Here is a 12720-nt window from a genome sequence, read left to right as displayed (position 1 = left end):
TCGCCCTCGGTTCCTTATTTCATTTTGAGCCGCTTCCTCGGTACAAGATATTGCTCGTCGCATCGTAAAGTATCGCACGAGGATTTGCCAGCGTCATCACACACCGGGTCGGACCCCGTCTCGCATATACTGCAGATGCACGTTAGTAATGCATGGTGCTTATGGCGATAAGCCGGTTCGAAAAGCTTGTCTTCGGCGGCCCCAGGGTAATCATATTTCGCTCTGCAATTCTTCCGAGCGGCCCTGGCCTAGAGCTGTCCGAGGAAGTCAGCAGTGCTTTTCTACAGCCGCTGTCGGTCATCGGCAGTCTCGAACGTGCTCAGTAGAGTACGCAACTCTTTATCCGGCCTCGCCATATTATCTTCGGGGCCATCCTTACGCTCAAACCTGTCGGGATATTATCTGCCGAAGTCGTATTGCACGATCGCCTTGCTGATGACCACATCACCCAGCAGGATCTCCATACCGCCGGTTTGAGGTACAGCGCCACAGATTCCGACAAGAAGGGCCAGTCGTATGCGGGGATAGCTCGAACGGATGCGGGCTGCTGTGCTTGCGGCGCTGGTTTTGCCCATGCCCGAGAGCAGAGCCACGACGACATTGTGCTTGCCGATGCGACCAGTCTTGTAGAGGTCGTTGCTTCTATGTCCATCCTACAATTCATCGAGCACGAGGGAGACAGCATCGTACTCGAGCGGCAGTGTACAGAACACCGCGATCTCGAAGTCTTCGCGCCGACGCGGTCGCGGGACGGTTGCAGGACCGGTTGGAACGCGAGAGGGTGGACCCGTACGGGCGGTGTCAGCTGTCGGAGGCGCATCCTCCGATACGGTCACCTGAGCCTCAGTGACGGGCGCGTTGGAGGGCCTCTCGGACGGACCGGAGTCTGTGTCGGCGCGTGATTGCGGACCAGGAGTCCGGTCGCGGCTCGTGTCTTGCGGCGGACGGGACGTAACCCTGCGCTTCTCTTTCCACCGTCGGAAAACTTCCATCGTCCCGAGCGCGCTATCGAATCAACTAGGAGGGCGAGCCCTAGCTAGTGCGTAGATCATCACGCTGGTACCTGACGAGGTAGCTGCTGATCGTCGTCTCCGAAGTAGAAGGACAAACCGCGCGAGAATGCGAGGGCGGGGTAGAGGCCAGCTGAATGCCGCAAGCCAATCCTTTCGGCCTGGAGCCTCGCTGGCGCCGCCCAGCATGGCCACAGCCAATCGTTTCGACGCCGCAGGTCGGGCTGCAACCTGGCGGTCGCGGCGTGTTTCCCATCGCAAAACGAGTCGACCAGCGGCGCGAAGAGCGGTAGCCTGACGAATGCTTTGGACGCGTCCTATCCCATCAGCGCGACAGACCTAGCAGCGCGCGGGGCGCCGGGAACGAAACGATCGCCATTCCATTGCCGCGCCACGGACGGCCTCGGACCGTCGATCTCGCACGGTGTCGAACGCTTCGCGAAACGGAGGGAACGGGAGAGCAACCGATCCAAGTAGCTGACCACAGTGCTGTTCGTTATGGCTAGCGGGCCGAGCTGAATTGGCAAGAGGCAGTACTTTATCGTAGTAATCCTGGGCTGAGCCTCGCTGTTTCGGCTCCAGGATTACTATATTGTCCTATAGGAACTGTTTCAGATCATCAGGATTGCGTCTGAGGTCTCCCCTGAGCTTATTAGCAATCGCTTTATACCAACGGACCCCACTGGCGTTGCCGGATGGAAGGTTGTAGTAGGTGTATTCGAGGACAGCTATGCCAAGGGACTAGATGTTGATAGCCGGAGTGTAACTCCTTCTCTCGGAATGAACTATTCTTCTGTCCCGTTCGTTGTAGACCTCGGGAGCAATATATCTCTAGGAGCTACAGAGTGTTGTCGGATCGGCGCCTTCTCTTGAGATCCCGAAGTCTCCAAGTTTAATATAGATGCCGTCAGTATATCGAGGTTGGACAAGGATATTGCTCGGCTTGATGTCTCGATATACGATTAGCGGCTCCTGTCCGTGGAGGTGTATAAGTGCTGATAGACACTGATATAGGACTTGTATATACCCGTCCGCGGGGAGATCTGCGTAGTTCCCGAGAGTCCCGCCGGGGACGTACTCAAAATGTAACTAGGGTGACCGAGTAAAATCCGAATCAATGAGTCTCACGATATGCTCCTAACAAGATATTAGAGGAGTAGTTCCAAAGGGGTAAGGTACTTATATGAGAGACCCGTCTCATGATACGAGCCCCCTTTCTCTATGCCACGACGTTGACCGATCTATCCCGGATGGCCTGCTTAGAAGGCTTCTTAACGGTATATTCGTCTCCGGTGCTGACATCCCAGATATGCGTTACAACTCTAAACCCTCCTTTGCCGAGGTACTTTCTCAGGAAAATCGGACCAGTGCCAGGTGTGTGTGCTCTACTATACGCTCGGTTTGCGGACGTCTCCGAAGGTCGAGCTGACCGAACAGATTTTCCGCGTTCGCCGTCCCCTGGCGGAACCGGTTGACGTTGTCGATGTATTACGGCGGAGTGATGTCGTGGTGAGATACGACGATCTGGAACTTGAGGCTCTCGTGAATAGTAATGACGATTGCCGTCTTCTTCTGAGGGATCCTGTGCCTGCCGACGATCCAGACAAAATCGCTGCGCCGTCCTTTGCCTTGTGTGTCGTATATGACTTCGGTTCCGTTGAACGAGGCCAGATCCTTTATGATCGGGCGGTAGTGGTCGTCGAACGTCAGGGCGAAGTGGTGGGAGCTGAAAGAACGTATGCCGCATTTGAGGATGATGTCGGAATTCGGGTCAGTCCAAACACGAAGCCGTAAGGAGTTTGTGGGCCACAGCTGAACCGCAGTTCGAGGCCAGTCCCAGCAACCTGCAGGTGGCTTGAGCGACCACCTGGATGATGGGGAAATATCGGAATATAAGCGTACTCGGCTCATCTGCCACAGGGCAATCCGATGGAATCAGATGGCAGAAGCTCTGTCGAGCACAAACGCAGCCACAGCACCGGCTCCTACGGAACCGGCAGAGACACTCACAGGCACTGACCGCCCGTCTGCGGATAATGCACCGATGGTGCCTCTGTTAAAGACGCTCAACGATGATTCGATTGTTATCTTGTTGGCGAAGTTGGCTAGAGCGGATCTGAAACTACGGCACTACTTGCTGCATCATGTTGGGGAGGAAGAAGCGACAGAGTACTATTCAGTGCAATGGCAGAGATTAATATCGATTATCGATGCTTGTAAAACCAACCCACAGTTATCTTACCATGCCGCTGTGCCTTGCAAGCACCAGGACAGCCCCACTTTTTTTGAGCTCCCCCCCCCCCCTCTGTCAGGCCAGACCGCCAGTCTGGCAGGATAGTTGAATCTGTAGATACTGAGCAAAACCGCCCAAAAACGCGTTTTCTGAGGTTTTCGTCAATTTGAAGCGATTCTGGGCCACCTGAAGCGCCCACTTACCCTCTCACGTGCCTGCCCGCCACTTGCGCGCAGCTGCCCAGCCCAGACGCCGCCTGCCTGTCTCCTTGCCTGTCGCCCTCCCGCCCCCAGATACTATGGTCAACTATATCAACAACCTTCAGAAGGCGCAGATAGCTGTAATGCTGGCTGCAAAGGAGCACCCTGATACTATCGCGGAACAAGCAGGCGTTAGTCCACGGCAGGTATGGCGATATAAGCGTCTGTTTGAGTTGACTGGCGATCCATTCCCGCGTCCAAAGACGCCGCAAAATGCCTGTGTGCTCGCCCCGTGGGCGATGGAGGTTAGTCCTTCAGTCCATCGATACTGCCTTGATTGCCCTAACTGTTGATAGAGGTTGCTAGATTACCTACGCGAGAAACCCGATATATATCTCGACGAGATGCAGTGGTTCTTGATGGAGGAGTGCCAGATATACGTACACCAGTCGACTATCAGTCGGCGCTTAAAAGAGGAGGGCTGGACTAAGAAGAAGGCGCAATTGAAGGCGTTACAACGTAGCGAACCGCTACGTGTCGACTGGTTAAGGAAGATATCGTTATTTACTGCTGAGATAGTTGTCTTTTGCGACGAATCTGGCACGGATAGACGCGATGGCGTTCGACGAACTGCGTAGGCGCCCAAAGGAATCTAGCCGAGCCTCAACAACGTATTCGAACGAGGAACCCGATTCTATATACTACCTGCGATATCAGTCAACGGTATCCTTGACGTGTTGGTCTATGAGGGCCATACTAATAAGGACGGTTTTATCCAGTGGTTGAAGGAGGGAGTCTTACCAAAGATGAGTCCATTCCCAGCGCCTAACAGTATCCTAGTAATGGATAACGCCTCGTGGCATCCCGACCCTTGCGTTGTGCAGTTGTGTAGAGACGCTGGGATCCTGCTATGGTATCTGCCGCCTTACTCGCCTGATTTCAATCCCATCGAAGCGGTTTTCAGCGATATCAAGGCGTACGTACGACGATACTATCGTTATGCAGGCGGCGACGATATAAGCCTGCACGACTTCAAAGACTTCCTGTATCAAGTAGTCGATATTGTTGGTAACCGTGTAGAAGCAGTGCGCGGCCACTACAAGCAAGCGAGATTGACCTTCAGAGATGAGGATAAGGGAGCAGGGACTGTAGACTATCATCAACTGTATGCTACTGAATTTACTGAGTATCTGGTAACTGGGACTGTATGTTGAATACAGTAGATAGTTCTTCAATAGTTGTTTTCCCTGTTGCGCGTTATCCATCGTACTCTACTGAATGCCTAGACGTAGTCTCGTCCTCATCCTCATCCTCGTCCTCGTCATCCAGTACTATACCTAGACCATCGCCATCCTCAGTGTATTCGTCAGTGCGTAGGATTGTACGGTCGGCGTCGAAATCGACGTTAAGGATATTACTGTAGTGCGTTAATTGTGTCGGCGGGTGCCGCGGCAGTACAGTAGAAGACGAGGATCCTGATGTAACCTGCAGTTAGCTAGCGAATCGTCCTCTAGGGCAGGCGACAAACCTATCAACTGCTGCGCGGGATCTTGAATGGTAGGATCGTCATCTAACAACGCCAGTTGCAGCTCTGCCTTCAAGAAGCTCTTTGCGGCGTGGCGTAGTGGGAGGACAAGGCGTATAGGCAGACCTTGCTCAACAAACCAGGATTCAGGAAGACGGCAGATATCATCAACGTTGTGCCTGTCGTCAAGTAATGTGCGTTTGATACGCTGTATCGCGTCGAGAGACTGGCTTTGATCAACGCCCAGGCAATGGGCCCGCGCGAAGGTCTTGATAAATTCGCTAATAACGTCAGTAGGGTCTCTGTGAGGCGGTGGCAGTGGCGGCGAGGAGGAGCGAATCGGCAGAGCAGGATCGTAATTGTAGTTACTGCTGGCGATAGAAGGAGGGCCTATAGGTAAAGTAGGTTCAGCGATCGTAGGCGTCGTCGTCTGGCTTGGTAGGAAAGATCTATACGATGGAGGCGCTGATGGATAACGGTAACCCTGCTGGGACGCTGCGTTGTAGAGCGTTGGATCCTGATGGCGCGCGAAAGGTGCGAAGCCGCCCCAATGCCCGATATCACTAGTATTGTTGCTGTTGTTGTTGAAGGTAATATTAGGCATTATATATCGAGATGGCAGGCGCCCAGTAACGTGCGGTACCAGATCGCCATTTGGCGCAACTACAGTATTCGCTATAACTGACGCAGTTACCCACTTCTTAACCATCGTTGGCGGTGGATTATCAATCGTCGCCATTCCTTCTGTGATGGCCTTGCCCTAGGACGCTATCTCCGCCAAAGATATAGGGTAATGCGTCTTGTCGTTAGGCATCAGGAAGCAGAAGTTCAAATCTTGACCTTTGCGGTAATTCTTGCACTTCACGCCTTCCGCGCAACGCCAGCGACCTGTCAACGCGTGCCAATTCGCTTTCTTTGGATCTTGAGCTCGGCGGGCCTCCAACTCCTGTAGCATTGTATTCGTCGTCGTCTTTCGCGGCTTCTTTAGCGGCTTCTCGCTTGTAGCGGGCGTCATCGCGATTGCAGGTGTCGTCGAGATCGCGGGTGCGGGCGTAGGCGCGGGTGTAGGTATGGCTTGCTGAATCGATGGTATAGTATTGACTGACTGAACGTCGAAGGGAATCGATAATCCTTGCCGATAGCGTTGGTATGCCAGGAATCGAAGCGGTTACGCCTGGGCGCGGTCGAATAGGGCACTAAGCGAGCTCAAACTCCAGGGTAATATTGATAACGTATAGCGACGACTTCTTACTCAATAACTCTTGTAAGATCTGGGCGGTATCGATCTAGCCAAGCGATCCGGGGTGTTCTTGCGGTGCAGGTACTGACAACGCGATAAGTTCGTCAGTCTGCTTGGTGTTGACTGTTGCTAGACCCTGTATTTCGGTCTGGATGAGGGTAACCTGTCCTTTAATACCACTTCGTTCAAAATTACTAATAAAACTCGAATATAGGTCATAACGAAGCTCAGATATTATCAGTAACAGGTCAGAACCAAGGTACGTATCGTCGAAGTCGTCGCCATCGCATTCGACTACTATACTATGCGTTGAAGTACGCTTTTGTGGGAGAGGCGGCCGGGTCTTGAGACTGCAAAGATATAGGTTCTGGAACTATCTCGCTATATAGGTAACCTTGATATCAATACTATTGGGGATGACTCTGGTTAACGGCTTATCAGAAGTCTTATTGGATTGCGATCGCGATTGCGATGGCACAGGCGTAGTGGGTGTGGTCGGCGAGGCAGGCGACGATGGGAACTGTATAGGCGAGGAAGGTATTACGATGGGCGGTAATGTCGTTGTCGCTGTCGTCGTCGTTATCGTCGTCGTTGTCGTCGTCGGATCAGGGCAATCGCGGTTACGATTGCGTAGAGGCGGTTTCTCGACCTTCGCTTTGCCCTAGGAATCAGGAACCTCGGGCGATACTTCGATTACCTTCGTACGGGCCCGCGACCGCGATCGCGATCGCGATCGCAATCGCGCCCTCGCTACAGGAGGTTTAGAGGTTCTACTTCGATTGGATGCTGAATTCGATGCTGACTTCGATACAGCAGACGCAGTACTATCGCCATCAGTCGAGGCGGTTGGGCGAGCCGTTGGGCGAGCCCGCAAGCGGTTACGTGGGCGGCTGACAGGCACGTCAGTGGATTCCTGCGTTGCCGCCCCCAAATCTACTACGCGATTCGATTGTGGGGTTATATCCAACGTTGCCGACTGGCCACTGGCGCCTCGCAAGCGAATCTGGTGATGGGACGTTGCGATGGAGTCTCAGGGACTGTATCTCGTCCCTGATTCGTAACCAGACTGCTGGTTGATCTGGTTAGGCGTATGCGGGGCAAGCGCTGAGGTGGCTCGTCAACGCTGCTTTGCGTGGGCGCCCGATTACGCTTCGAACCTCGCGATGGCATCGCTGCAAAGCGTACAATACGACGAAGAGACCGACGTTGTGGGTAAGTGGCTTGCCGGGCAGTACCAGGAAGCTTCAATATCGACTTGGGAGCGGTGAGGTCAGCCATCAACTTGTGGCGCGCCTGGGCAGCGCGCAAGTGGCGCGCAGGCACGTGAGACGGTAAGTAAGCGCTTCAGGTGGCCCCAGAATCGCTTCAAATTGACGAAAACCTCAGAAAACGCGTTTTTAGGCGGTTTTGCTCAGTATCTACAGATTCAACTATCCTGCCAGACTGGCGGTCTGGCCTGACAGAGGGGGGGGGGGGGGAGTTCAAAAAAGTGGGGCTGTCCTGGTGCTTGCAAGGCACAGCGGCGGGTTCGGATTTTGAGGTTGAGGACATGGGCGGCGGGACGAAGACAAGACCAGGTACTACGTCCAGCTCCCACGCGTCAGCTGCTCATTCCACGTGGCTAGGTACTATACATGTCAGAGTAAAGTGGTGCATCACTGACAGACCGAAGCAGGATCATCGGATATATAACACCCGCAAAGGCTCGCGTATTATTCATTAATTGCCTACGTTAATTTTTTTTTTTTTTCTTGAGTATAATTAAGGAAAATTTTTGGTGAAGCCCCTTTAACTGTGCGCTCAAATAACCCGTAGCGCTATCACATGCGCCTGTGTCTTTCGTGGACCATCATTGCCTGTCGCATTCTGTCGCCTACCTCTCAGTCAGATAAGATATCCTTGAGAACGCCGCGTAGGACCGCGATGGCCAAAGCCATGGCGCGCGACTGCGGCGTGGCGGCGGCGAGGAGGTCGACCACGTCGCCGGCACAGCCCACGCCGAACGTGTCCTCCGGGTCGGCCAAACACTGCAGGCCCGTCTGCGCGCCCTGGCCCAGCGACGTGAAGAGGTCCGTGCCGATGGTGCTGAGCACCATGGCGACGTCCCAGCAGCCGAGGGAGCAGATGCCGCTGCCGACGTAGCAGTCCGGGTGCGAGTCGAAGGCGACCTGGTGGAGGGTCGGGCAGGTGGGGCAGCCCTGGAGCAGGGGCACGAGGGCGCGCTGCAGACAGTTCATGGTGCTCTGGATCCAGAGGCGGCCCCCGGCCGAGAAGGAGGGCGAGTTGCGGACGAACTTGTTGCAGTTGCGCTCGCCGTAGTAGAGCGGGTAGCCCGATGGCCCGCACCCCGCCACCGGCTCGGCGCACTGCCGGTAGAAGCTGCAGCTGTGGCTCGGGTTCCGGCACTCGTCCTGGCAGTGCGCGCTCTCCGGGCACTCGCCGCAGTCCTCGCCGCACCGCGCGCACCCGTTGACCCCGAGCTCCTCCACCACCACCTCGGACTGCACCGCCGCGTCGCCCACGTTGGAGACGCCGACCACGCACGTCACCGACGTGGTGCCCGCCGGCAGGCTGAGCTCGAGCGTCATCCAGGCCGTCGAGCCCAGCGCGTCAAAGGCGCCGTGGCCCAGGTTGTTCATGCTGTTGGAGACGGTGGCGAAGGCGCCCGTGTCGGAGCGCAGCGTCACGCTGTAGTAGTCGTTGTACTGCGTGCCGAAATACGTCGGGTACTCGTTGGTGACGAACTTGTATCGGACAAAGGCCTTGGTCGTGCCGGGCTCGACCGCGATCGTCCGCTGCGCCGTCTGCACGTCGTACGCGTTATTGGTCGACACGACGAGGAACGGCAAACCGGCCTGGCGCTTGCTGCCGAGCATGTCGGACGACCTCTTGGCCGGGTTCACCGACCACCCCTCGGCGTTTGTCCCGCTGGGTGTGGACGGGCTCGTGAGCTTGAGCGTGACCTGCGCGTTGGTGGCGGCAACGCCACTGATGGCGATCTCGTCTGCGTCGGTTCGCGCCAGCAGTGCGATCGTGGTGTCGGGAAGGTTCCTGATCTCGATTCTGCCGTCCGGGCCGGTGAGCCCGCTCTGGGAAATGCCGGGGAACATGGTGGAATCGGCCTGGACCAAAACGCCCGGCGCAGGCTGACCGGCAGGATCCAGGACGAGGACCGGCATGTTGATGGCGCCGAACAAGAGATCGAACGAGGCAGAGACCGGCACTCCATCGGCAGTGAACGCGTACACGCTGAGCAAAACGGAGCCTGCCTGTAGCTGGGGGATCTGAATCTCCGTTCCCGTCGAGGTGATGCCCGGGATAACGTTCCAGTTTGCAAATGCGGTGTAGTTCTCGGCGTCCAGAGGCGCCTTGGAGCAAACCAGCTTCACAGAGAAAGGCTGTAAGGCCGGATTGAATGCCGACTCGGATACCTCAACTAATTCGAAGCTGGGCGCACAACTCGGGGTGCTTGATGGCGTAGAGACGGTGCTAGTAGGGCTGGTGACAGATGTCGAGGAATCGACCGTTGTACTTGAGAGCGAGCTTGTCGCAGTGGTCAGAATAGACGTCTTGACGCGGCAGCGTGCTTCTGCCAGGGAGAGAAGCCCAAGGGCAATGAGCAACGCATGATGTAATTAGTAGCACTATGATGGGAATGAGCGGCGAGAGTGAGTTGCGGCAGGACAGGTCAGCGTGTCGCGAGATGCATATGGGTTTGGTCATCCGGGCCATCCCTAATATCTTGGGCGGCTGCCCCCTTTTCCATCGTCCTCATGCCCGCCCTCTTTTGGAGTCGAGGCTGAGAGCCATAGCGTGTACCCGTAATTTCCCTGTCCCGAACAAGTAATGGTGTGAGCCAAGCCGCGCTGCGGCACCGCAAGCTCAGCTGGCAGCGCTATAACGGTACTATTGATTCTGAGCCGCCGACAGCAGGCCATCACACTGTTTCCCTTACGTCAGCTCCACGCGGCTGCCATTGGTTTCATTGTCAACCGTGGTTGTGTCTTAAATTACCACCCGCATTCAGCAAAGTGTGAGGCTCTGCAGCATCAACGCGTCTCGATTCGACTACATGCAAATTTCTAGAATTGCTATGGATTCTACTTCATTGTAGGCGCAAGGAGCTCTTGTTCAGTAACAGGAATAATGGATACATGCCATTCCTCGTACCATCTATAATCATAATCTATATTTTGGCGCATCATGTCATGGGGTATTCTGCTCTATCTTCATGCCGCGCCGACAAGCAACGCACGAAAGGCCGTCCATACCCGTCTAATTCCACCGTGCCAAACAACCTCGGACGTAAAAAAAAAAAAAAAAAAAAAAAAAAAGAAACGAAAAAGAAAAGGAAAAGAGAAAGAAGAAAAGTTAAGGGAAATTCCGCCCTCTATACGATTTCAAGGGCTTTTATCATATCTGTGCACTCAACCTCCTGGGTTGTCAAACTTCCGAATCCTTTTCACTTGTTCCCACCAGTTTCAGTTCCGATCCGCCTTCTCGGACGTCCTCAACCCGTCACCCAACCCAGACTCAACACCACGCTCGTTGACAATCGCATCGTTGCTGCTGTTAGACGCAGTGGCTTTCTCCTCCTCGTCACGGGCGTCGCGGCCACCGCCCACCCGGGATGCCGTGTCGACAAGCTCGTACCGCCTGGCATACTCCTCAATCTCGACGGGCTCAAGGTGAGACAGCTCCTTGGCGGCCTTGACATAGGACATGTTCTCGACATGGCCCTTGGCGAAGATGATGTCGATCTCCTCGAGCGAGCGCCGGGCAGTCTCGGGGTAGAAGAAGTAGATGACGGGAATGAAGCAGGCGTTGATGACGGCAAAGAACAGATAGGTGCCCCAGCCAATGTTGCTGACCATGATGGGCGTGACCATGACGATGACAAAGTTGAAGAGCCAGTTTACGCAGGTGCTGGTCGCGTTGGCTTTGCCTCTCGTCTTGACCGGGTTGACCTCGGCGGGGTAGAGCCACGGCAGCGGCAGCCAGGTGGCGCCGAAGAAGGCGATGTAGGTGAAGAGTCCGACGGCCGCGCCGCGGGCTGCCATGGGGTCGCCTGGAATCAGGCAGGCGAATGTGAGGACCATGCTGAGACACTGCCCGATGGAGCCGATCAGGAAGAGGCGCCGCCGGCCAACCCGCTCGATAACGAACCACGACGTCGTTGCGAAAATGGAATAGACAATCATGTTGACGCCGCCTAGAAGTAGACTAATGTTGTGGTCTTCGCCGATCGACTGTTCGAATAGGACGGGGAAAAAGTAGATAACGGCGTTGCAACCACCGATCTGCTGCATGAATTGGGAACCCGAGCCAAGCAGCATGCGCCGGAAGTGCTGCGTCTTGCCACCCGTGAACAGGGCTTTGACCGGGGTGCTCTTCTGGCCGAATCCGCCAGCAGCACGTAGCGAATCCATGATGAGGTTGCGCTCAAGCTGTGTATCATGGCTTCCCATCTCGTAACCACGGATGGCCGAGATAACCTTGTCGGCGTCCTCGATGCGCTGGTGGCTCAAGAGCCATCTCGGGGACTCCGGGAGGAACATCATGGGGAAAATGATGAAGACGGCGAAGATGACCTGGAAGGCAATGGGGAACCGCCAGACGAGGTCGTCGGGTCCGTACGATGCTCCGTAGTCGATCCAATACGCGATCAGCGTCCCAAAGGCGATCGTGGCGCCCTCGATGCATATCAAGAGACCCCGGTTCGACGTCTTGCTGCATTCGGCTGGCTTCAATGTTAGCATCGATCGGGGCGGCACGATAGAGGCTCAACTCACCTTGATAAGTAGGAATAGTCGACGTGTTAACGCCATTTCCAACGCCCATGACGACTCTTCCCACGATTAGCTGGGCCAGGGGCGACGCCCCCGGCATGGCAGTGACCTGGATGATGACGCCTAGCAGCATGACGGCGGCTCCCAAGATGATTGCCCTTCGTCTGCCGAGGATGTCGCCGACGCCGAGGATGAGCATGGCACCCGCCAAGCACCCAATCTCGTAAATGGCCGTCACCAGCCCTTGCATTGTCGAGTTATCTTTGGTCTCTTCGAACATGTTGTTGAAGGCCGGGGCGGTGATGATTCCGCTCATGACGCTACGGCCATGGTCAGCCCGTGTCACACGGCAGGCCGGAGAGGAACGTTACCCTTGATCATATCCAAAGAGGAGGAACCCCGTCGTCGCAACAGTCGAGATGGCCAGCGAGAGGGGCCGGCCCGAGAGGCCCATAAACTTGGGAGGGGCCATTTTGACGACTGCAGCGGTTGAGCCAGGTTCACAAAGCGGCGTTCGGGTGAGCTTGGACGGGCGGGCGAGCCGGTTCCTATATAGCGAGCCGGAGGATAGAAGCCAAGAAGCAAGAGGCGCTAAAAAGGCGTTCTCACAAGTGCCAACAGGGCGCCAGACAGCTTAGCACCTAGCATGTGGAACGGATGGAGAAGGCTCGCTGAACCGGCGGCAGCCACCGTGGGGCAGACGCCGGGGAATACTTGGTCGAC

At 55.6% G+C, this 12720-nt stretch overlaps 3 protein-coding genes across 3 annotated transcripts; all 3 read right to left on the bottom strand.

Moving 5' to 3' along the window:
- Window positions 1-398: 398 nt before the first annotated feature.
- MFIFM68171_00867 (uncharacterized protein) lies at window positions 399-992 on the bottom strand (the record flags this gene model as incomplete). Its single annotated transcript, XM_071056289.1, has 2 exons — window positions 399-642; window positions 691-992. The coding sequence occupies 2 exons, from the start codon at window positions 990-992 to the stop codon at window positions 399-401; spliced, it is 546 nt and encodes a 181-aa protein (XP_070912390.1).
- Window positions 993-8088: 7096 nt separating this feature from the next.
- On the bottom strand, window positions 8089-9836 carry MFIFM68171_00866 (Stanniocalcin-2; the record flags this gene model as incomplete). Its single annotated transcript, XM_071056288.1, has 2 exons — window positions 8089-9644; window positions 9776-9836. The coding sequence occupies 2 exons, from the start codon at window positions 9834-9836 to the stop codon at window positions 8089-8091; spliced, it is 1617 nt and encodes a 538-aa protein (XP_070912389.1).
- An 853-nt stretch (window positions 9837-10689) lies between these two features.
- On the bottom strand, window positions 10690-12469 carry MFIFM68171_00865 (General substrate transporter; the record flags this gene model as incomplete). The annotated part of the gene is made up of 3 exons (XM_071056287.1): window positions 10690-11948; window positions 12001-12317; window positions 12369-12469. The coding sequence occupies 3 exons, from the start codon at window positions 12467-12469 to the stop codon at window positions 10690-10692; spliced, it is 1677 nt and encodes a 558-aa protein (XP_070912388.1).
- Between the last annotated feature and the right edge of the window lie 251 nt (window positions 12470-12720).

Source organism: Madurella fahalii, assembly GCF_045866475.1.
Source record: "Madurella fahalii IFM 68171 DNA, scaffold_1, whole genome shotgun sequence".
Classification (NCBI taxonomy): Eukaryota; Fungi; Ascomycota; class Sordariomycetes; order Sordariales; genus Madurella; species Madurella fahalii.
The sequence above is the reverse complement of the archived record's forward strand: the minus strand, read 5'-3'. Positions and strand labels throughout refer to the sequence as shown.